The 25,734-nt window shown below is 43.2% G+C and overlaps 1 protein-coding gene across 3 annotated transcripts; it reads right to left on the bottom strand.

The window, feature by feature from the left end:
- Positions 1-988: 988 nt before the first annotated feature.
- zgc:101716 (uncharacterized protein LOC492784 homolog) lies at positions 989-16,860 on the bottom strand. 3 transcript variants are annotated; one of them, XM_055634731.1, is made up of 6 exons: positions 16,717-16,860; positions 13,785-13,880; positions 13,329-13,472; positions 10,408-10,946; positions 8,879-9,011; positions 989-1,580 (listed from the first exon to the last, which is right to left on the bottom strand). In XM_055634731.1, the coding sequence occupies exons 1-6, from the start codon at positions 16,828-16,830 to the stop codon at positions 1,407-1,409; spliced, it is 1,200 nt and encodes a 399-aa protein (XP_055490706.1). In that variant the 5' UTR covers positions 16,831-16,860; the 3' UTR covers positions 989-1,406. The 3 variants fall into 3 exon arrangements, with proteins under 3 accessions (XP_055490706.1, XP_055490703.1, XP_055490704.1); XM_055634728.1 differs by having other exon boundaries at positions 16,684-16,860; XM_055634729.1 differs by lacking the exon at positions 16,717-16,860 and adding an exon at positions 14,579-16,108.
- Positions 16,861-25,734: the final 8,874 nt, after the last annotated feature.

Consider the following 25,734-nt stretch of genomic DNA (forward strand, 5'->3'; position numbering starts at 1 on the left):
TACCACCCTGTGCAAAAAAAGACTTGCCTCGTAAATCTCTTTTAAACATTCCGCTGCTCGCTTTAAAGCTATGCCTTCTAGTTTTTGACATGAGTACCTTGAGGGAAGGACTTTATTTTCCCTTTCACAATTTTAGATACTTCTATCAGATCACCCCCCAGCCACCAATACTCCAGAGAAAACAATCCAAGTTTGTCCAATTTTGGTACGCAAGGAGGCATGTTATTCATGACGTGTGAATTAGGAGCAGAAATGTCAACTCGTCCTTCATAAGGACAGACTGTGGCCCCTTACATTTTCATAAACCTTTCAACCTCGTGCTTAACAAGAATCTATCTACCTGTATCCTTCGAAATATTCAAAGACTCTGCGTCCACCAAGAAAGTTCCAAAAACTCACAACCCTCAGAGAAAGTATTGCCTGAAACGGGGAACGTTTAAAAAAAAAAGTGACTTCTTATTCGACATTTTCCCACAAAATATAGTATCTTAGAATGTAGAACATGGAGCACAGGAACAGGAACAGGCCCATTTGGCACACAACATCTGTGTTGAAACTAATCCCATCTATCTGCCCATGGTCTATATCCCTCTATTCCCAATCTGTTCAGGTGCCTATATAAATGCCTCTCAAACATATTTTCTACATCTACCCCGTTAAGACCCCGTCGAGATCTTATATATTCCAAGCACCTCTAACAGTGTGGCACTCCTTCTGTATCCACTGGAATTATCAGTCCCAAATGATGTGCTCATTCACTGGAGCAGTTTGTATTCACAACCTATGCCTATTGATAAAACACAATCTGCTGGAGGAACTCAGCAGATCAGGTAGCATCTGTGGAAGACAGACAATGTCTATCATTTTACTCAGGATTTTAATGGAAAATGTAAAAGGAATCTTTAATTATTCCTTCCTGCCTTTTCCACCACGGAAAGAAAAAAATGGGTATAACCACATTTAAAAAAAATTGGGCAGAAAATCAAGATTTCAGAGCATCTTAAATATAAAAGTTGAAATCACAGGACAAGAACATTGCTATTCACACTGTTGGCCACTGAGTTATATTAGTGATTACAGAATGTGGCAGCGGTATCACTGATGAGACACAAGTGAGCATAGTGTGTATATCAGTGTGCTCTGCTGAGGTAAAGTACAAATCAGTTTTTATCTTTCGCCTCGTCTACACGAGGCCGTTCTTCAGCAAGATTGTGAAGCACATGATCAATCCACCACAGGTGTGTGTTTCTGTTTTGTATTTTACTTTTCTGACTCTGCTGTTCACTCAACGTACTCTCGGCAACATAGTTCTTTAAATGTCCATGATAAACAGAGATTATTTTCCACTCTCTTTAGCAATGATGGGAGCCCATTTGCAATATCCAAAGATCTTTCTCCTCTCCGCCCTATGATGCCTGTGATATCGATCTGCAGTCGGGCTTCTTAAACCATTTCTTCTCAAAGTCCGAGCCTGACTCAATGGTAAAGTTGGCCAGAGCTGATGAATTGGGAAAAACTGCACACTTTTCAGTTTCAGCACCATTTTTGATTCTGTCTGACAAAAGGTCCTTCCCCATTGCCTAAAAGGGATAGAAAAAAATGAATGCTCACTGAAACAAAACATTTACAATATTATTATACAATCAAATAGTACATAAAGGGGTCAGTTATACTCCATTGAGTATTGTCGACACTTCTGAAGGAATGATCCAACTTTTCGATTCTTTCCCTGTAGCACGAAAAGTTTTCTCTTTGCAAGTAAATATACAATCCTTTCATGAAAGTCAGTACTAAATCCACTCCCACCACCCTTTCAGACAGTGTATTGTATTCAATATATTGTCATTATCTCATAAGAGACAACAAAATGGATTTTCCTTAGTCAGGTACCATAAAATAAATAATAAATAAATAAAACATATTTTTAAAAAACTCAAACAGAGAAGTCCACGACACAACATAACCCCACAGTGGCACCAAAGTTGAGGAAGGTACCATAGTCCAGCCAGCCTCCCCGCCGACTCTTTTGAAAACATCCAGTGAATTGGCCTCCACTGCTTTCTATGGTAGAGAATTCCACAGATTCACAACTCTCTGGGTGAAGACATTTTTCCTCTTCTCAGTCCTAAATGGCGTACCCCTTATTCTTAAACTGTGACCCCTGGTTCTGGACTCCCCCAACATCAGAAACATTTTACCTGCATGTAGCCTGTCCAATCCTTTAAGAATTGTATATGTTTCTATAAGATCTCCTCTCATCCTTCTAAATTCCAGTGAGTACAAGCCCAGTCACCCCATTCTTTCATCATATGTCAGTCCCACCATCCCGGGAATTAACCTGGTGCACTTACGCTGCACTCCCTCCATAGCAATAATGTCCTTCCTTAAATTAGGAGACCAAAATTGCACACAATGCTCACCATAGTGCGGTCTCACCAAGGCCCCGCACAACTGCATTTGGACCTCTTTGTTCCTAAACTCAAATCCTCTCGCAATGAAGGCCAACATGCCATTAGCTATTTTCACTGCCTGCTGTACCTGCATGCTTACTTTCAGTGACTAATGTACAAGCACACCCAGGTCTCATTGCATCTCCCCTTTTCCTAATCTGACATAATTCAGATAATAATCTGCCTTCCTATTCTTGCCACCAAAGTGGATAACCTCACATCTATCCACATTATACTGCCATCTGCCCACTCAACCTACCTTTCCAAGTCACCCTGCAGCCTCATAGCATCCTCATCGCAGCTCACACTGCCACCCAGCTTTGTGTCATCCGCAAACTTGGAGATGTCACATTTAATTCCCTCATCTAAATCGTTTATATTGTAAATAACTGGGGTCCCAGCACCAAGACTTGCGGCACCCCACTAGTCAGTGCCTGCCATTCTGAAAAGAACCTGTGAATTCATACTCTTTGCTTCCTGTCTGCCAACCAGTTCTCTATCCATGTCAATACCCCCAATACCATGTGCTCTAATTTTGAACACAAATGGCTTGTGTGGGACCTTGTCAAAGGCTTTTTGAAAGTCCAGATACTCCACATGCACTGGCTTTCCCTTATCCATTCTACTTGTTACATCCTCAACAAATTCCAGAAGATTAGTCAAGCATGATGTCCATGCTTCATAAATCCATGCTGACTTCGACCGATCCTGTCAGTTACTCAAAGATTCAAGGCAATTGTGAGGAAAGTTGTTGCTGAAGATTATTCTAGAGGAGCCACATAGATTTACCAGAGCAACCTCAGCACCTCAGGGGTGAAAGGGCAGAGGACAATTCAATTTCTCACATTCCGAACAATTACTTTTAATGCATTTCTAAACTCCGGATAATATGGACATATTCTTCTATAAAGCCTTTCTGCCAAGGAAACAATCCAGTAAACCTTCAATACACCTTCCCTGAGAACAAATATAAATAAGGTAAAGAGGTTGCAGTATTCCAAGTGTAGTTGCACCAAAGTCCTCACTACTCTGCTCTATGCTCCCTGCAATAAAGGCCAAGGCTCTGCATGTCTTTCTGATCAATCAGTACACCCACATTAACTGCCTCTTGACACAGTTCACATTGGGACACAGCTAAAAATTTGCTTGACATGTGGCAAAACTCCATTAGTGCCTGTCATTCTCCTCTTAAATATAGCCTCTTGTTGAAAAGTTTCTCCATGATGCATCAATGAGCAATGCTTGGAAGTCTCATTTACTAGAGCAGACTCCCCAGAGAATCCCATGTTGTCTCTTGATGTACACCTGGAAATAACTTGATGCAAACTGCCAAGCTAGCTGTCAGCGACAAGCATGAAATGATTCCAAAGACCCCTTCAAAATTAAGCTGATCATAGAAACATAGAAAATAGGAAAATAGGTGCAGGAGGAGGCCATTCGGCCCTTCGAGCCAGCACCACCATTCATTGTGATCATGGCTGATCATCCCCTATCAATAACCTGTGCCTGCCTTCTCCCCATATCCCTAGACTCCAGTAGCCCCTAGAGCTCTATCTAACTCTCTCTTAAATCCATCCAGTGACTTGGCCTCCACTGCCCTCTGTGGCAGGGAATTCCATAAATTCACAACTCTGAAAAAGTTTTTTCTCACCTCAGTCTTAAATTACCTCCCCTTTATTCTAAGACTATGGCCCCTGGTTCTGGACTCACCCAACATTGGGAGCATTTTTCCTGCATCTAGCTTGTCCAGTCCTTTTATAATTTTATGTTTCTATAAGATCCCCCTCATCCTTCTAAACTCCAGTGAATACAAGCCTAGTCTTTTCAATTGTTCCTCATATGACAGCCTCTAGGAGCACTGCACTGGCAGCAGCCTCTACCTACGGCCTGTCTGTTGTTTCAATCTTTTTTTAAAATTTTAGTTAGTCTAAAGTTTTGTGTTGGGGGAAACTTTAAGTTTTCTATGTGGGGGAGGGGGCAGGTTAAGGGGGAAACCGTTTCCCAGTCTCTTCCTGGCGGGGACGTGACTATTTCTCCGAGTCGCGTCCTCGCCCCCCACCTCGCGGCCTACCAGCTGGATCGGAGCGGCCTTTCCTGCCCGGGACCGGGAACCGGACCTGGGCTGCTACAGCGGCGGGCGATACCTACCTGGGTCGCCATTCGAAGATCCGGAGCGTTGGGCCGTTGCTCCAACATCGTGGAGCTCTGGTGCGGAGAGCTTACAACGCGGGCGGCGCTGACCGTCATCGTGGAGTCCTGGGGCGCCTTGCAGAGGGCCGCCAGCAGCGGTCTCCACCCGGCGCGGCCTGCGGACATTGGGAGCCGCCGACTCCGGTAGGAGGGGGCCGACTCTGTGTCCACGCCGCTGAGGACGTCCCGCAGCCCCGACGTCGGACTTGTATCACCTCGGTGAGCGGTCCTGGACATCGGGCCGCCCGTAGCTGCAACTGTAGAGGGCTTGGGGAGACCCTGACCACGGGGAACAGTGGAGGAAGAGACTGACTTTGGTGCCTTCCCACACAGTGGGAAACTATGATTCTGCTGTGTGGGGATGTTTTATGTCAAATGCTATAGTGTGTGTTCTTAATTTTTTTTATTGTATGGCTGTATGGGAATTTCATTTCCCTGTGCCATCTGGCACAGGCGACAATTAAATGTATCTTGTATCTTGAATCTCTTGAATCTTGAGTCCCGCCATCCCAGGGATCAATCTCGTGATCCTACACTGCACTGCCTCAATCACAAGGATGTCCTTCCTTAAATTAGGAGACCAAACCTGTACACAATACTCTAGATGTGGTCTCACCAGAGCCCTATACATTCACATTTAATACTATCACATTTAATGCAAGCTCGCAATTTATTTTATATCATCAAATATGTTAGAAAACGTCTTGCAAAGGGATCTTATGGCGTTGATGGTATCCGCCAGACAGGAAAATTGGAAGCATTCAATGCGCCTGATGAAATATCAAACAAAAGCTGCTGAGTGGCTTATGGAGAGGTGTGGTTCCTCACTCGTAGTGATGTCATTCATGTATGAAGCAGTAAAACGCCTTTCTGGAGACGTTTTGCATTACAACAAATTTCACATTTAAAACAAAACCTTTTGGGAAAGTTAAATATAATCCTCCCAGACCAAATGGGTGGCTCCATAGATAACGAAGGGATCAAATCAACTGGCATAGATGATACAATGAACTATTTTATATAGGAAATGATTTCCTGTTGCATGCCAATCGCAAGCAATCTCAGTTAAACAACCTTCACTGTTTGTTAACACACTAGGCTCACTTCCAGATGCTTTGGCTAATAACCGACCAAATTACATGCATGTGTTGCAGGCCCAACAATTCTGACATGGTCTAAACTAAACAGTACATTTTGTTCTGCCATCCGAGCTTTAAACTATCCAACCACAAACAAACTATTGCCAGATGGAATGGCAGACTTTTGAACATTATTCATATAGAATTATTAAAATGGATTCCAAAGGAAATCAAATTTAAAAAAAATTAAAACGGCTCCCAGAAAAATCGATTGTGATAGTTTACACAAAATCAAAAACGGATCTGCACTAACTGATCACTTCACAGACATTTAAAAATGTTATATGCACCAAGAATTACTTGCTGTTGCAGAAGGCTGTGGAGGCCAAGGCAATGTATTATGGGCAATGGCTGCCTCGCCAACAGTCTGTCTCGCACTTTTCCTTCTTTGTTGTTTTTTACTATGTGTTAAATGTATGTTTTAGTGTTCTTTAGTTTGTTTTATGTGGGGGGGGGGGGAAACTTATTTACTCTCTTACCTCAACGGAGATGCAATTTTTTTCCGTATTGCATCTCCGTCCGCAATGCGGCCTAACATCGTGGAGCTGGCGGCCTCTGCTGGGGACCGACCTTGGGAGCTCCAACCCGGGGAGCCTGCGGACTTTAACATCGTGGAGCTTGCGGCCCCTGGTTAGGGTCCGACTTCAGGAGTTCCAAGCTGCTGGAGCTTCGACCGCCCCGATCATCGGAGCTTCGATCGACCCGACGTGGGAGCTCATATCGCCAGCTGAGGGAGCTTCAATCGCCCAGACTGCGAATAGTTCGACTGCCCCAGCCGCGGGAGAATAAGGAGGGAAGAAGATTAGACTTCATTGCCTTCCATCGCAGTGAGGAATGTGGTGGATGTTTATGTTACCTTTTATGTAGTTGTGTGTCTTGTTGCTTTTTTTAGTATGGCTGTCTGGTAATTGAATTTCACTGTCCCTTAATTGGTACAAGTGACAATAAAAGACCTTTGAACCTTTGAAGGCAGGAGAATGGGGTTAAGAAGGAAAGATAAATCAGGCATGATTGAATAACATAGTAGACTTGATGGGCCGAATGACCTAATTCTCCTCCTTTTTCATCACTTATGGACTTGCTATCCATGCAGTACACTGCAAGGCTGCGCAAAAAGCAAAACTGATTGTTTGAAAGAGAAATGTTGACCGAGAGAATTCTCTGATCTTGTTTGAAATGACAGAATGGGTGTACATGTAGTGTTTAATATTCCATCAAATGAAGGCACTGTTGACAATGTAGCACTCTCTTCAGTAAAATACTTTCTGCTTTATCTTTGAATCAAACCCATAAACTTCCAACTCAGCGATGTGTATAATGAACTGTCAAGATGAAGTCTCAAAGCTGTGTAGAAATCTTTGACATAGCAGTCTTTCCAAAGGGCAGATAAATCACAGGTCACTAATTGTTTGGATGTTTCTAAAGAACCATCAATGAAGACTAAAGTTCCTGTACATGGCTACAGAGATCTGCACCAAATTTCACTTATTGGTCATTTGTGTGGCAAGCATTTCCAGTTGTAAGTACAAGTATAATATGGTGCAACACAACTCTGGAATTAAACCGATTCACGAACAGGGTGATGGGTGTGGTGAGAAATGAAGCAGGTATTTCAACACATAAGGATCTTTTTTTTCCTTTATTATTTTTGTTTTTTGTCTTCTTACTCTTCTAGAAGCTTTTACTTGTTCATTCCTGGACTGCACTATCTGCTAGTCTAGGGGTTTACACATCACTATTTCTTTCACTCTCTCTTTCTTGCTCTTTCTCTCTTGTTCTAATTTTCTCTTGTTAAATTTAAAATAGAAGATGTACATTAAATGTATTTTGTCATATGCCGCAGTCTAAACTACTGTACATTGCTTCTAATTTTTAAAAAAAGCATTTCCAGTTGCAGAGTCTTACAATCCCGTGTCATTTCAGAAAACAGGACAGAATCTATCATGTCCGAGACCGGACCATTATATTGACCAAAGTCAATGGTATCAATTTGTGAAAGCAGAATAAAATATACAGCCATGACCATATTGCACTTTTAAGATTGGTGATGGAGGACAATTATCTGCAACCTGGAATTTAAAAGAATAAAATATGTACGTGTTCTGGATATTAAAACACTGTGGCGGCATCTGGTGGTTCGGCCATTTGCTACACGAACCATCGGCAGTCGGGGGGAGAGTCACGTGACTGGGCAATGGCGGGAAGGAGTTGTCATGGGGTATAGGGGTGTGCCTTAGTATATAACGAACCCCTGGTCAACCTTCCCTCTCTGCCTTCCTCTTCCTCTCTCTTCGCATGAGTGTCCTGCCACCTCAGCAGGAGCTCAGCTCGAGCCCATGAGGCAACAGCCTCGCAACAGCAACAATGACTTTTGTGTTAGAGGACTAAACGTGCATGTATATCTAACCTATACTGCCTGAATTAAAAAAAACATTTATTCACAACGTTTGGTGCCTCTACAAAACATCAGTTTCTGATACACCCAAACGATGCTTCAAATGAGGACAATTTTTCAGATGAAATCAATCTGAAGAAGGGTCCCAACCCAAAATGTCATGTGTCCATTTTCTTCCACTGATGAAACATAGAAAATAGGTGCAGGAGGGGGCCATTCGGACCTTTGAGCCAGCACCACCATTCCTTGTGATCATGGCTGAGCGTTCCCTATCAATAACCCGTGCCTGCCTTCTCCCCATATCCCTTAACTCCACTAGCCCCTAGAGCACTATCTAACTCTCTCTTAAATCCATCCAGTGATTTGGCCTCCGCTGCCTTCTGTGGCAGGGAATTCCATAAATTCACAACTCTCTGGGTGAAAAAGTTTTTTCTTAAATGACCTCCCCTTTATTCTAAGACTGTGGCCCCTGGTTCTGGACTCGCCCAACATTGGGAACATTTTTCCTGCATCTAGCTTGTCCAGTCCTTTTATAATTTTATATGTTTCTATAAGATGCCCCCTCATCCTTCTAAACTCCAGTGAATGCTACTTGGTTCGCTGAGTTCCTCCAGCACTTTGCATTTTGCTGAAGTTTCTGGTGTTTGCAGTCTCTTATGTATCCATATAAAAATATACATTCAAGCAATCAAAGCTCACAGTACCTTGTTTAGAGCATCAAGCACCTCTTCATTTATATTTAGGCAGCTGAGTTGCTGACTGATCTCTTCTTGCATAGCCTGGTTCCTCTCCAGAGCAAATGACGACTGCTGAGACTTCATCACCTGCAATAGAAGCCTGAGCCCAGATGGTTTCACAAGTTAATCTCTAAAAATGCAAAGAAAGCTGCTTCAGATAGTAAAAGGCAAAGTCCACTCATTCCCAGTGCATCTTGCGTTGATGAGTTGAAACACATTTTAATTGCTCCACTCAAACTCAAGACAAATTGAATTTAGAAGCAGAAACTTTTCAAAAGGTTATTTTTAAGGCAACTATTTTAGAATATTTCTAGATTTGGGCAGTAAATGCACTCAGTACATTGTAGGGAACATGCTTGGCAACAACAGATAGCAATTTGCTGTGTCACACTCATAAGGAAGGGATTTTGGAATGCAGGAACCATTAAGACAGGCATCAATTAATATTTCTATCTCTATATTGGAATATTTTGAAAAATAGGTTCAAGCAGAACAATGAGATTACAAGGAGAATGTGGCAATGACAAAGAAAACCATTGTTTCAAAACAAAGTGTAATATTTCCAGAAGAATAAGGATGGGTCTAAGATGTTCAGCATCATTGATGCTCAAAGTAGCTGGTAACTCAGACGGTAGTGCAACATTCTGAGAAAAGCAAAGACCAGCCTTTTCAGCTTTTGGTGTTTAAATTTGGGTTCAAATCCCAGCAATGCAGCAGCTGGGATCAGGAATAAAAAGGCTGGCATCGACAACAGTGACCATGTGCTGTTGCTATTGCAAAAACTCATTTGGTTCACTAACGTCTTATTGAAAAGGATATCTGCCATCTAGCCTATGTATGACATAACAACTGTTCTCCATCAACACTGTTAAATTCAATTAGGGATGGACAATAAACGTTGCCCTTCTATTTTTCTTTTAATGAACACAAATCACCATCAGATCTTTAAAGTGTTCAGTTTGCAGATGACAGCATTTATAAATAACATGCAAAGAAAAATTTAGGAGGAGCAGAACGGAGAAAGTAGCCTTCTCATTCAAGCTGCACGATATCCTGTAATAGTAGAGAAATAATGCATAAGAGGAAAATGGTCTAGATGTTAACGTTCAGAACTTAAGAGTTAAAAAGAGATGGTGGAAATACTCAGCAGGTGAGTCTGTGCCTGTGGAAGAGAAACAGAAAGATGATTGATTTGAAATGTTTGTCTCTCCACAGATACTGCTTGACCTGCTGAGTATTTCCAACTTATGTCTGTTAAATGGCCGACGCAGACACGAGGAACTGCAGGTCTTGTGTAGAACAAAAGTGCTGGGGGAACTCAGCGGGTAGACAGCATCTCTGGAGAACATGGCTAGGCAACGTTTTGATTCTGAAGAAGAATCCCAACCTGAATGCCATCTATCCACATCCTCCAGATTTGCTGCCTGACTCACTGAGTCCTCCAGCACTTTGTGTTCTGATAAATGGCCAATGTAGTTCACACTCTAAAGGCATACCTTGTTCTGACAAAGGAGGAACATGCAAAATGCCCCAGGTCTCCTCCAGTTGTGGACTTGATTTCAATGTTATTCCCGACAGTTGAATAGGAAAATGGAACATTTCCTGATTCAAATGGTTGCTTTCGACAGCTTGTCAACGTCAGAACTGAAATCTTCTCTGTGGACTCACTTGCAGGACGGACTGACTCCTGTTCACAAACCACAGACATGGGAGATCTTTTGCTCACATCTTGATGCTGTGCATTGCCTTGTTCAATTTTACAGGTTTCCGTCTCTCTTGCTGACTGCTGTGATGTTTTGAAGCCGTGCCTGTCCTTGCAGTCTGGGACAGATGGTGCTGTTAAAGACGATAACGCTTGATTGAGACCTAGGTAAACTTCAGCTAGTTTCTTCCAGTTCCACGGGTTGAGGGGGTGCAAGGAAATTAACTGTTGTAAACAGCAAAGTTCCTGGGTCAGATTTCCAGCATTCCGATAAATTTGAACATTGAGATTAAGAACCGTGGTGAGGTGATCAGTGTTCGTTACCATCGATCTCTTGGAAAAAATAACACATGAACAGAATTAAAAAGGTATAAGATACGTTAGGACATGCATGGAGGGGCTCAGAGGTAATACATACTTAACTCTGCACTGTGATTAATGTTTATTGCATCTAGAATACAAAATTACAGAATGAGACAACACAGTGTCTGAAGAAGGGTCGCAACCTGAAACGTCACCCATTCCTTCGCTCCAGAGATTCTGCCTTACTGAGTCCCGCTGAGTCACAGCATTTTGTGTCTACCACAGTGTTGACTGTTGGTCAATCACACTTGTGCTGAAACTTGGAAAGATTTCTCCAATTCGTTGCATTCCCCTGCAGGTTTTGCCTTCCAAACAATTAAGAGGCACCTGGACAGGTGAGCTTAAATAAGCAAGGCAAGAAGGGCCCTGACAAAACATGACTATTTCCTGCAGATATGCTGCCTGATCTGCTGTGTTAATCTAGCACTTTAGATTTACTCAAGGCACAGAGGGATATGGAATTAATGCAGGCAGGTGGGATTAGTATAGATGGACACAATGATCAGCATAGACTCAATGGCTCCAAGGGCCTGCTTCTATGTTATATACAACTCTATAACTATGATTACCATACACTTCAATTACATATGTTTCTGCACATTATTATAAGCCAGTTATCAATTTGTTTATTTATAATTCTTATTCCTATTTTTCACTGGACAAAGCATCTTCAATTGACTGCTATTTTTTTTCTGGGTTTGGAGCGCTTGCCCAGTCTAACCTGCTGGACATGTCCTCATGCGCTGTATTTTGCAAATCCTATATCTTTGTGTCTATGCGTTCTCTCCCTCTCTCTTAACTGTGTCTATGTTATATTGATCAGATATCCCTAACCTATGGTTACTCCAGTTTTAAACCTTCAGAGACAGATACATCTCTCCCCTCCCCCCTACCCACCCCCACGCATTTGAGGCTTATTTTGTTTTCTTTCCAGTTCTGGCAAAGTGTCTTTGACCTGAAACGCTAGTTCTGCTTCCCTTCCACAGATACAGCCTGACCACTGAGTATTTACAGGCTTTTCTGATTTTGTTTGAGACTTCCAGCATTTGCAGTATTTTTAAATTGCACGGGCCTCTTTCAACATCACTTGGCTAACCTGCACAGTTGGTATGCCTTGAATCTGTGTCCCTGTCCAGCAGTTTCAGCTGGAGCTGGAACTTGGTGCATGCACGAGTAATGAAATGGGGTCCACTACTCCAACACTACACAGTACAGCAAATCCACGTCACTCATTGCAAACATTTCTCATCAGAAACTGAATTCATTAGATTTTAATTTTAGTTTTAGAGATACAGCATGAAAACAGGCCCATTCGATCGCCCATACATTAATTGTATGTTATCCTACATTTTTCACACAAGGGGCGATTTACAGAAACCAATTAACCTACGAACCTGCATGTCTTCTGAAATGGGAGGAAACCGGAGCACCCAGAGAAAAACCACATTCACAGGGAGAACATACAAACTCTGCACAGACAGCATCCATACTTAGGATTGAAGCCAGATTTCTGGCATTGCGAGGCAAAAAATGAAAAGGCACTTTCTAAGATCCTGTGGTTGCTGGGCTGATATCCATTCTTTAAAAGTGTCAGCTTAGAATAATATTTTACTTTCTAGAATTTACACATTGTGTTACATATTTCTAATACCTGTACTACCAATCAGCTACATTCATTTTTGAAGCAGTTTGAAACCTCCACTCAAGACGGTTTCTCACCCCGAGGTGCCACTTTCAGGACTGCATGAATAGTGATGGATTGGCCAATAATGATCAAGCCTCTAGCATTTGATCCTTCCAACTCACAGGTGATAATGCCATTCTAAGTCACTTTGTTATACCATATAACCATATAACAATTACAGCACGGAAACAGGCCATCTCGGCCCCACAAGACCGTGCCGAACAACATTTTTTCTCTTAGTCCCACCTGCCTGCACTCATACCATAACCCTCCATTCCCTTCTCATCCATATGCCTATCCAATTTATTTTTAAATGATACCAACGAACCAGCCTCCACCACTTCCACTGGAAGCTCATTCCACACCGCTACCACTCTCTGAGTAAAGGAGTTCCTGCTCATGTTACCCCTAAACTTCTGTCCCTTAATTCTGAAGTCATGTCCTCTTGTTTGAATCTTCCCTATTCTCAAAGGGAAAAGCTGATCCACATCAACTCTGTCTATCCCTCTCATCATTTTAAAGACCTCTGTCAAGTCCCACCTTAACCTTCTGCGCTCCAGAGAATAAAGAATAAAGACGTAACTTATTCAACTTATACACGACTGTACAATTCACAAATGTCAAATGTAATTTAATTCTGCACTGCCATGGTTGTGAGTATGACTAACCAATTTTTGTGCTATATCCAAGGCATCTTTTCCTCTGCCAAGATAACTTAGACAACGAGCTTGAGCCTCCTGCATGTCTCTTCTGAGAGCTATGTTTGTGTCTGGAACAAGAGCCAGGCTACTGGTGTATTCTCGTAATGCTTTCTGTAAAAACAAACGGTGTAGTACAATAATCACGAAACAGTCTTTATTACTCAAATGAACATTTTTAATATACTATTTAGACAATTACAAAAACATACTAAAGTTAAAGATAATAATGTTTGGTTTTATTCCAAATTGAAAACTTTATGCCGATGCAAAAACAAGATTACATGTGCTTTTTTTTCTGGCCACTCGACTGAAGGGACAAAGAAAATGATGCCAGTGTTAATCATTTAAGTATCTGAACAAAAATGCAAATGTCAGAAAATGCAAGAAATCTGATATGGATCGAAGGAGCACAGTTTCAGTTACCTGATAATCCTGACGCTTGAATGCCAGGTCTCCGCGGAACTTCAGTGCAGTCAGCTTCTCCGCCTCGTCAGCTGTTGAGAGTTCATCCACAAACCACTGGCAAGTATTGAAATAGAAGAAAGTCTTCATTTGATTTTAAACTTGCTGACGAGTTGGCTCATTTTGCCATTTTTTGAATAGTAAACAATTGGGGACATTTCACTTGGGCCAAGTTACTTTTAAAATAATTTAATTACTTTTTTTCAAAAGGTAGAGGCAAAACTGTAGATTAGCAACATTTACCTTTACGCAGTTAATAACAGACAGGAATTTATGTTAAACGATTATAAATTTCATAATAGATCACGGCTGGAACATTGCGAGCGCCACACTTTAAGAAAGGTATTAAGGGGCAGTGATTTGTCAGAATATTTTTGTTCATTTTTTTTTAGATTTGGGCTTGTCTAGCAAGCGCAGATTCATGATCCATCCTTCATTGCCCTTGAGAAGGTCGTGGTGACCTATTGAATCATTAGCGGTGGTGAAGGTGATCTTTTTGTATTTTTCGATACGGAATTCCAAAATTTAGACCCAGCAACAATAAAGGGACTAGTGGTATACTTCTAAACCAGGCTGGGTTGAGACCTACAGGGGAACTAGGTTGTTGGTGGTGTTCCCATCTGCTTTCTTCCTAGCAATAAAAGTCTAGGGTGCGGAAAATACTTTGTACAGCCAAGGTAAAGAGCGTTTTTTGCCCCCCCCCCCGGATTTTGATAGTGATGAGCATATTGGCAATAATGCCTCTTTCATCTCACCTCTGTTTTCAGCTTTTTAGTCCATGTTTGGACCAAGGCTGGTCCTGGTGGAACCCAAACTGGGCAGCAGTATGTTACAGATGAGTAAATGCAGCTTGAATACACTGTCAGCATCATGTGAATACGGTTGATAACTGACAGCAAGGTTATTGGGTGTCAACTAGCTCTGTTGGTTTTGTGAATCCACATTGTCGGGTAAACGTCTGTGCTGTAATTGTACTGGGGCAGCCTGGCTTGAGGCACGACTTGTTCTGGACTCCACATGAATTATTCAGTCTAGAGTCATCCATTTTGGTTGGACATGGTTATAAAAGCTTCAGCTTTCTTTTTGTTCCCTGTCTTGGTTCAAGCAATCGTATTATTACAGCAATTGAGCATGTTAATTGTGAGATCACTTAGTTCTGCCTTGTGCTTTATAACATGCAGCTGGTCCTATACACCTGCAGAAATTTCGATGTGCTTGGTGCCCTTCCAAAACCACTCTCTGCACTACTCATCAAACCTGGGTTAATTTTGGATTAGTTAAAGGCTTGATGTCATAGTACATTGAGTGATATGGTTGACGATGAGATTGTGGTGGTAGCCATTTCTGTTGCTGAGGATGCACACTTTTGAGATATGTTTTGAACCTATCCCATTTAGTATGAATTAATGCTGCACAGCATGATGGGGAGTGTCCTGGGTGTGAAGATTAAACTATTTTCACAAGTCAACAAGAACATAGTTATGTGGATAGACTAGAGAAGTTGTCCTGGTTTGCCTTTGCCTCAAGGCAAACTGTGCCAATTTCCTAAATCCTTACAAATTGCTTAAAATTAAGGATTATGACATTGTAAATTGGGTGACTCTTGGGTGTATGTATAAGGAATTAACTGACAAAAAAAGATTAATTTCGACAGAAACAGGGATAGGGAAGGTTGGGGGGCGGATACACGTTAAACAGAAGCAGATATCTTTAACATGTAGCTTGATCCACACGGATGAGTTGGCCAAAGGGTTTGTTCCCATGCTCTATGACTCTAATGTAATCCTACTAGTGAGAAGGAAGGAAGGTGAATTAAAGCGTACCAATCCATTTAGAACGGAGACAAGGAAACTTTTTCTCACATAGAGTGGTGAGTTTGTAGAATTCTCTGCCTCAGAGGGCGGTGGAGGCGGGTTCTATGGATGCTTTAAAGAGAGAGCTAGATAGGGCTCTTAAAAATAGCAGTCAGGGGATATTGTGTACAGTTTTGGTCTCCAAATCTGAGGAAGGACATTATTGCCATAGAGGGAGTACAGAGAAGGTTCACCAGACTGATTCCTGGGATATCAGGACTTTCATATGAAGAAAGACTGGATAGACTCGGCTTGTACTCGCAAGAATTTAGGAGATTGAGGGGGGATCTTATAGAAACGTACAAAAAGGGGTTGGACAGGCTAAATGCAGGAAGATTGTTCACGATGTTGGGGAAGTTCAGGACAAGGGGTCACAGCTTAAGGATAAGGGGGAAATACTTTTAGGACTGAGATGAGAAAAACTTTTTTCACACAGAGAGTGAATCTCTGGAACTCTCTGCCACAGAAGGTAGTTGAGGCCAGTTCATTGGCTATATTTAAGAGCGAGTTAGATGTGGCCCTTGTGGCTAAAGGGATCAGAGGGTATGGAGAGAAGGCAGGTACAGGATACTGAGTTGGATGATCAGCCATGATCATATTGAATGGCGGTGCAGGCTCGAAGGGCCGAATGGCCTACTCCTGCACCTATTGTCTGTTGTCTATTCTCTCATCCATGAAGTGCTTTTAAAATAGTCATTGTCGTAAAGTAGGGTGCAGCAGTAATTTGCTCACAGCTCCCACAGGCGATGATATGATTGATAATGGCCAGTTGACTTTAAAAGAACATTTCCAGTAATATCTCCCCCCACACGGTGACTTTCTTTTGACTGCCAGCAATACATCGCCAAGTTGGCGAGGATGAGGAATCCCGCAAGAGGGTACAGAGGCTGGAGGTTTTGCGGGGAGATCTAGTCGCCGCCTATTTATTACTCGTTGAGCAACATTTATTTGGCCAGATGTTGCCGCCCGGACCCTGTTTAGTGTTGGACCGCAGCACCGCCACCAACCCGCAGCTTTGTAATTGTAAACGACCCCCTTGCCTCCGGCTCGCAGAACTTGGCTTTGTAGCAGCCGGGCTCCCTCCCCCGCGCCGCCTTCCTCGCCCGAAACTCCTCGAAAACAGAGTCGTCAAACTCGCAGCCCACGTCCGCCATGTTGGCTCGGCATGTAGCAGCAGACAAATGGTTCCCCCGGAGCGCAGCGGAGCAGCACAAACGTTCCGGTCCCAGTCCCCATCCCCAGTCCCCATCCCACTGTCCCAGTTCCCATCCCCATTCCCAGTCCCCAGTCCACATCCCCAGTCCCATGCAAAGGTCCCATGTTCCCAGTCCTCAGTCCCAGGTCCATGCGCGGACCAACATCGACTAATTAAATAATAAACTGCTGGAGGAACTCAACGGGTTAGGCAGCATCTGTGGAGAAAAAATACAGACTCCGTTTTGAGCTGGGATCCTTCTTCGGACTAATCAGATTCACTGCATTGTAACTGACGACGACTGGTTTTGGGCGGAGGTGTTGAGTGAAACGATCGCCGAGCCTGCTCTTGCTTGGTCTCCACACCTGGAACAGCAGATGTGGTTGGAGGCGGTGCAAGTGAACATCTGCCTCACCTACAGGGTCCTTGGATGGAGTTGGGAGGAAGTATATGGACAGGTGGCTCTAACAAAACTACAGGTTTTGTTAGAAACATAGAAAATAGGTGCAGGAGTAGGCCATTCGGCCCTTCGAGCCTGCACCGCCATTCAATATGATCATGGTTGATCATCCAACTCAGTATCCTGTACCTGCCTTCTCTCCATACCCCCTGATCCCTTTAGCCACAAGGGCCACATCTAACTCCCTCTTAAATACAGCCAATGAACTGGCCTCAACTACCTTAGCTTTGGGTTACCTTCATATTTTCTGAGGCACAAGTCAGGAGGCTCCAATAGACCTTAATCTTATCATCTTGTCATTCATTATATAACACAGAAACAGGCCTATGACCCAGCTCATCAATGCCAATCAAGTCTCCCAACTGAGCTTGCACATTACCTAAATCTCTCCCAAACCTTTCCTCTTCGTGTACGTTTCCATCAAAGATCATAGAGCTCCGCTCTATAATCTTTGGTTTCCACGTGACACCAAAATTTAAAATGTACAAGAATCTACCGCTTTCTCTGGCAGCTCCTCCACCCTCCATACAGAACACCCTTTGTAAAAAAAGGCTGATGGGCTTGAATGTGTTGGCATTGTATAATAAGGAGAGTTGGATTTCAGTGTTTCATATTAGGTGTTTGGCTGAACCAGACTAGGGGGTAAGATTAGGACCGGAATTACATTGGGGACTCGTCCGGGATCTCAACGGATTGCCAAACATAAATTTACGTTCAGGGAATTGAGTCGTGTCGGATTGCGAGAGAAGAAATCGGCGCAACGGTGCGACATTCGCATCAGTTTTCCCCGCTCCGCTAAACGAAGACAAATCGGTCATTTGCGTGCTTGTGTTTGGATTCCCAACGAGATCGATAAGATTAGTAGTCCTGGCGAAGCACTGAGGGCGAGGGTTTGAGGCCCTAGAAGGTTTGAGTCCCCGCCAAGGGGGTTAGAGGCCCCAAGGGTCTTTTGTGGGTTCACAAGGCTCTTTTCCAGCGGGTTAAAAGTCCCACACCTTTGGCAGTCAACAGCTGTTGCAATTGCGATCCACTGGTTTGGCCCAAGGTTTGAGGGTTGGTAGACACTGGGGTTTGAGGCCCCACTCAGCCTGGGGGTAAGATATTCATCCAAACATCTTGTTGCTTAAGTACATTTTGATCTTCCTCGTAGTCAAACTCATGCATGGTGGAACCCGTGCACTTTGGAAAGCTGTGACCTCTCCCCCATGCTTCTTCTTCCAACCTAAAACTACTAGCGTCTGCTAGTGACAACGGGAAACCAAATTGAGATTGATACTGCAGAAGACTCTGAAAGCCCATTACAACTAGTTTGCAGTAAGTTCACTAAAGAGACAGAGAGCTTGAAACATTTCTCAGGAAATTTGAATAAATAATTATGAGATGAGATGTGGTCTGAAGGAGGGCTTGGAACCCTGGAGGGTGTGAGATATATTGAAAGGATCATATGGCAATGTAGTCAAAGTGAAATCACAAAGGAGCTTATTGGGCTGTGGAGACAATATTATGAAGGATTAAGAGAACGCAGAGAGGCTGCAATAATGGAGAATTGTCAGGAGGCAGCTTTGAAACTTGGAATAGAATTGAAAGATGATGAAGGAAACAAACCTCTAGATACCATAAAGAAGGAATGTGGATGTGCTTATAGAGAACATAAGGAACAGGAGACAAAGAGGACTCCTGAAGGGAAACTGACACTTGTAGAATTAGAGTTGAGGCTTTGGAAGGGTATTTAGAAGATTGGGAGAGTCTTGGTTATTTGGAAGATTAAGAGAAGTTTGCAGCCTCCACCAAATTCCCCTTGCACTCCCTTTCTGCCACCTCCACATCCAGCACCTCATGTGCCTCACAGACCAACTCCTGTGCCTGCAGCACCACTCACATTCCCTGCTGATCCTATAGTATCACCTGCTCCCAAGACAGCAGCACCAGCAGAGTTATTTTACCCCCAACAGCTCCAGCACTAACAGATATTCCAGTAACACTGTACAAGGAGCAAGACAAAGAAAATAGCTCCCGTGTTTAAAGACAAAGTGCGATCACCAGAACCTTTTTATGATCCTAAACCTAGGAGAATAAAATGACTACCTAGAGAGACAAGATATGCATTTTAAAAATATCGCCTTCCCCCTAGTGATGAGGATGATACACTGGAGGGTGAAGTAGTCTCTGGGGACACTGAGAGCGAGTCAGACATAGGAAAAATTATGAAGGAAGATCAACTATCCCGTCGTCAGTTCCCAATGGGGAGATGCCTAACCCAGCCTTTGATCCGGCTAATGCAGTTGGTGCAAACAATCCTCGAACCATTGATGTGTATTCCCCATGGAAACCAAATGAAATGATGGCAGTACTGAGTAAAATACCCGACAGAAAGAAATCATCTGCTTCCTTTGTGGACTATCTCCGGACCACTATGCATGTGTATCACGTGGACTAGAGATATTTGTGGGCTGTAATACAACAGATCATAACTCCTACAGAGCATACCAGGTTCCTAGCAACTTTAGGACACCCAACTCACGGGGTACTGGCCAAGGTAATTGCTGATTACAATGCAAGAGAAGATGCAGTTTTAACTGCGCATGCCACTACCCTCCAAAAGCCAATAGACATCGCTAGGATTCTGGATGTTAGACCAAAGAAAGGAGAGGGAGCAGATGAGTTTTTAGAAAGGTTCTCAGAACTATATATGGGTCAGTCAGGCGATTTAAATTTTCGGAATGGGGCAAGTTCTCCCCACTACTGCGCAATATTGTTAAACTGTCTGCCAACTAATGTAGCAGAAGCAATCAAGACAAACAACATGGATTGGTTGGAGAACAGTGCAAGTCAAATGGCTCGGACAGTTAGGTATCACTGGAAAGATATTAGAAAACAAGAGAACCAGCCAGTAGTTAAGGCAAAAACTGAATATGTAACGAAAAAGGTGGCGCCAAGATCTAATTTAGACTTATGGAATAGTCTTCAGACAAGAGCAAGGCATGATGCGCCAGATTGGACAAGGGCGCCAGAACCTGATTCTCCAGGTTACCCTGTAGAACCACCTCCCTTAGAACCAATTTCCCCAAGACTACACTGGAAAGGGGATAGTATATTGGGACCAGACCAATGTTATACTTGCGGTGGACGAGGTCACTGGAGTGGGGAGCGCCCGACACAAAAACGACAGGAAGGAGGGGGCCAACAGAGAGAGCAAAGAGGTAACTGGCAAAGAAAATCAGGGGCGGAGAAGACAATCATCCTTCTCTCAAAATAACCCATTGTCACGTTCCTGATTAGCTAACTTGGTGGTGAATGGATGCAAATCTGACGAAGAACCTATACTGTCATTACGAGTAGAAGGAAGGATATGCACCTTTTTGCTAGATACAGGGGCATCCATGGCATCTCTTCAATCCATTTATAACCTTCCCAAGTCTAGTGAAGTTCAGAGCCTGCCCGGATTTCAGGGACAAGTTTGCCAGCACCCTATCCCTGGGCCAATCGAAGTAGTGTACCAAGACAAAGCAGTAAAACATACATTCTTAAGGGCATATCCCACTTGCATTCGCACGCATGGTGCGTGATGACATAGGCAGTGACACGTGGACGCGCGCGGCGCCCCGGGATTTTGGGATTCACAAAATCTTTGCACGCCACCTGCGTGACGCGCAAATGACGCCCAAGTGAGACAGGTCCTTTAGTAACCACTGAAAATTTTGCAAGAAAAGAGTCACTGGAAAACACCCCAGAACTAAAATAACAGCCAACCCCATGTTTCCCTGAAAGCACATTTTAAAGTCAGCAAAGTGGTAAAATCAGATGCTTGCATTAACTGTGGTCAGCGAGGCTATTGGAGCAAGGAATGCCCGGCACGGAGACAAAAAGAAAAGAGACTATAGCAAGAGCAAAGGGAAGGCTGCAGAGAAACTAAGAGGGGAGACAAAATAACTGCTAAGATGACTCGTAAAGGAAAAAATTGGAATGTGAATGATTTGGCACGGATAAGAGGACAAGAAGGAACTGCAGAGTACGTTAAAATACTTCTAGACCTATGGAAACGAGCTTCAGAAGTTGCTCCACACATCACGAGAAAGGCGAATTTTCCAGCAAGTGCAAAAGACTTGGGAGCAATGGGAAAGAAAGCAATTGATCTGGCACATCCGAATATATCTGAAGAACAGAGCTTATCTAACCAATGTACTCCCAAGTTGAGTTTGATCAGACACCCGAGGACAGTTGTTGCCCAGCTATAACAGCATCTGGGGAGTGAGGTATGTGAGTATGTGGACCCGCAAGTGTGGGCAGAAGACGCAACTCAGGTAGGATGTGTTGCATTGATCCCATCCAGGTAGCTCTCCAGAAAGGGGTGACACTGCCTTCGATACAACAGTACCTATTGAAACAACAGGCAATTCCTAATATAGATAAGCTGATTCGGGGATTGCTGGAACAAGACATCTTAGTGAAGTGCCAGTCTATTTGCAACACACCTATCCTTGCTGTGCCCGAGGCAGGAAAAGAGGGCCAGTACAGACTGGTTTGAGAACTTAAGATCTGTCAATGCAGTGGCAGAACCGCTCCATGCCTAGGTGCTACTCGGAAGTGACTGCCAATTTCCGCCACCCCCCCCCCCCCCCCCGGACGACTTATTTGCATTTTTTTAATTCAAATCGTTTGCTATGTCGCTCTTCAAGGGAGATGCTAAATGCATTTCGTTGCCTCTGTACTGTACACTGACAATGACAATTAAAATTGAAATTGAATCTGAATCCATGCCTTGGTGCTAAACCCGGCTCATATTTTAGTGTTGATTCCAGCGGAAGCGAAGATTTTTTTGAAATGTAGACCTGCAGCATGTATTTATTTTTTTGAAATGTAGACCTGCAGCCAGTATGTATTTGCTTTTACTTACAGGGGGCAACAATATACGTGGGCAAGACTACCTCAGGGATTCATTAATTTGCCTACCTTTTGTTTTCGCGATTACTTCAAGAACAGTTAAGCACCTTAAATTTTAAAAGGAAATCCACTTTAGTTCAGGATGTAGACGACTTGTTAGTGGCTAGTGTAGATGAGCAGAGCCAATTGTGAGGACACTGGTCAATTATTGAACCATCTTGGCAACCTTAGAATATGTGGTCTCCCAGTCCAGAGTATTAATGGCTCAACAAAAAGTGAAGTTTTTGTGAGTGATAATTTCGGCCACGGAAAGAAGTCTAGAAAGCAGCAGACTTGAACCAATTTGCAAATTTCCTGTACCAAAAGAGGCAAAGCAGATGACAGTGGCGCGGTGTGGCGAACTACTGCCGACCCTGGATCCCTTACATTGCACTAGACATCAAGGAATAGACTCCTTATACTAACCTAGAGGGTGAATTTCAGTTGGCCAAAGAAGCTCAGAAAGCTTTTGAGAATTTAGAGATCTTTAATGCAGGCTCCAGCACTAGGAAGGCCACTTTACGATAGACCCTTCCAACTTTAATGTACCATCCTTTCCGAATGTTCAACTGCAGTTCTCACCCAAAAACATGGGGATTAGCACAGACCAGTGGCTTATTATTCTTCAAAGCTCGACCCAGTAATGAGAAGGCACCCAATATGCACCCAGATCTTAACAGCAATCTATAATAGTCTACAGTCTGCTGTAAACCTGATCTAATAGCAGGAGATAGTAGCGTGCAGTTCCCATTTAGTGGCAACCTTGTTGGGACAACTGCAAACTCAGCATCTGACAATGGCTCGTCAAAACAAATATGAAATGTATCCATTGAACAATCCAAAACTCCAATTCAGACACTGTACAACTTTTATTCAAGCATCTTTCCTCATTTCACCTCCGGAGGAAGTCAGTCAGGACATGACTGTTTGTTCATAACACAAGAAGAAATATCTGCAAGGGAATATCTAAAAGACGCTCCTATGAAGACCCTGATATGACACTGTATGTGGATGGGAGTGCATCGTTGGGCCCCAGGGAGAGAGACTTTCTGGGTAGGCTATTGTAGACCAGGATGGGAACAGTGTAGAGGCAGCTGCTTTTGAGTCACCCTATTCAGCAACACAGGTTGAGCTGTTCGCTTTAATCAGAATATGTATTATTGGAAAGTATCTCAAAGTAAACATATATACAGATTCTAGATATGCATTTGGAGTAGTACATGGCTTTGGACAGCGGTGGAGAAATAGAGGATTCCCAACTTTGTCAGGAACTCAAATATCCCATAAGTAGAGCCAGGATTTTGCCACTTTGACCCTGTAGGTCCCTTGCAGTCAGAAACAGGTGAGTTTATCATGGGGAACAAGGATATGGCAGACCAATTGAATAACTATTGGCTGAAGAAGGGTTTCGGCCCGAAACGTTGCCTATTTCCTTCGCTCCATAGATGCTGCTGCACCCGCTGAGTTTCTCCAGCTTTTTTGTGTAACCTCCAATTGAATAACTACTTTGGTTCCGTCTTCACTAAGGAAGACATAAATAATTTGCCGGAAATAGCAGGGGACCGCGGTTAGCCGGGAAGTGGTGTTGGGTAAATTGAATGGATTAAAGGCCGATAAATCCCCAGGGCCAGATAGGCTGCATCCCAGAGTACTTAAGGCCTACTCCTGCACCTAATTTCTATGTTTCTATGTTTCTAAATGCCATGTGCCTTTTCATGCCTTTTTTGATGATTTCAGGAATCCTTTTTCAGGATCGTGCTTAAATCAGTCTTTTTTGCCGTTTTAACATAATTTACAAGAACATTTACACCACCGGGGCAAAACCTGGGTGTAAGTGGGTGTTAAGTGGTGATTGAAGAGAGGTGCGTGGGAAAGGGTCCAGTCTTTGCAAATTGGAGTCCTGCTTTAAGTTGGTGTGAAGTGGTGATTGGGGAGGAGTAGGTGAAGGGTCCAGTCTTTTCAAACTGGAATCAAGCTGTGAGTAGGTGTGAAGTGTTGGTTGGGGTTACCAGCGTTAAGATTCTGTTTATCGAAACTGCAGTTGAATTTGTTCAGGTCGTTGGCTGGCTGACTATTGTCCAAGGAGCGGGGGGTTTTCCTCTTGTAGCTTGTGATTTCTTGCAAACACTTCCATAGTGAAGAAGAGTCATTTGCTGAGAACTTGTTCCTCAAATTCTCAGAGTACCTTTCCTTGGCAGCTCCTCTTCTTAGCTTGTACTTGGCCTGCCTGTAGAGGTCTGCATCCCCGCTCCTGTAGGATCTACCCTTGCAAGCGTCAAAAATGCCTAAAGTCAAGTCAACACCTTGTAAAAAAATGAACGATTTGGTGAGAGTGTATGGGAGTGATATATTCTCTACAGACAATTGTGTGCTGTTTTGCAATGCATGGGAGAAAACATCCTGGCAATACTCATAAGCAATTGGTGACTGATTTATTGAAGGCTCTGCTGCTACCTAGGCAAATTTTGGTAATGAAGTGTAGCACTCACACAAAGGGACAGACCCCGAAAGACATGGGGAATCGCTGTGCTGATCAAACAGCAAAGGAGGTATCCCTGGAACGCAAGGTGGTGGTGCCAAAGATGAGGCAATAAAAAGTTCAGGTAACAAATCTCACTCGAAAAAGCCAATGCCAACCATCTAGGAAATTATTCAGTTGCAAATAGAAGCTCCTGAAGGGGGAAACAGTGGCTTGCAAAAGTTTTCATACCACTTGAACTTTACCAAATTTTGTTATGTTACAACCACAAACGTAAATGTATTTTATTGGGATTTTATGTGATAGACCAACACAAAGTGGCGCATAATTGTGAAGAGGAAGGAAAATGATACATGGTTTTCACATTTTTTTACAAATAAAAAACTGAAAAGTGTGGTGTGCAAAAGTATTCAGCCCCCTTTACTCTGATACCCCTAAATAAAATCCAGTGCAACCAATTGCCTTCAGAAGTCACCTAATTAGTAAATAAAGTCCACTTGTGTGTAATCTAATCTCAGTATAAATACAGCTGTTCTGTGAAGGCATCAGTGGTTTGTTAGAGAACATTAGTGAACAAACAGCATCATGAAGCCCAAGGAACACACCAGACAGGTCAGGGATAAAGTTTTGGAGAAGTTCAAAGCAGGGTTAGGTTATAAAAAAAAATATCCAAAGCTTTTAACATCTCACGGACCACTGTTCAATCCATCATCCAAAAATGGAAAGAGTATGGCACAACTGCAAACCTACCAAGACATGGCCGTCCACCTAAACTGACAGGCCGGGCAAGGAGAGCATTGATCAGAGAAGCAGCCAAGAGGCCCATGATAACTCTGGAGGAGCTGCAGAGATCCACAGCTCAGGTGGGAGAATCTGTCCACAGGACAACTATTAGTCGTGCACTCCACAAATCGGGCCTTTATGGAAGAGTGGCAAGAAGAAAGCCATTGTTGAAAAAAAGCCACAAGAAGTCCCGTTTGCAGTTTGCCACAAGCCATGTGGGG

The sequence above is a fragment of the Leucoraja erinacea genome, chromosome 4 (genome assembly GCF_028641065.1).
Source record: "Leucoraja erinacea ecotype New England chromosome 4, Leri_hhj_1, whole genome shotgun sequence".
Taxonomy (NCBI): Eukaryota; Metazoa; Chordata; class Chondrichthyes; order Rajiformes; family Rajidae; genus Leucoraja; species Leucoraja erinaceus.

Bases quoted from the DNA above. Each gene is read 5' to 3' on its own strand.
- zgc:101716 (XM_055634728.1), bottom strand. From the start codon at position 16,830: ATGGCGGACGTGGGCTGCGAGTTTGACGACTCTGTTTTCGAGGAGTTT. The intron at 9,012-10,407 runs GTATGCCTTTAG...ATCTGGGCTCAG, and splicing joins TCCTCCTTTGTCAGAACAAG to GCTTCTATTGCAGGTGATGA. The intron at 1,581-8,878 runs GTACTGTGAGCT...TATCCCTTTTAG, and splicing joins TGCTTGATGCTCTAAACAAG to GCAATGGGGAAGGACCTTTT.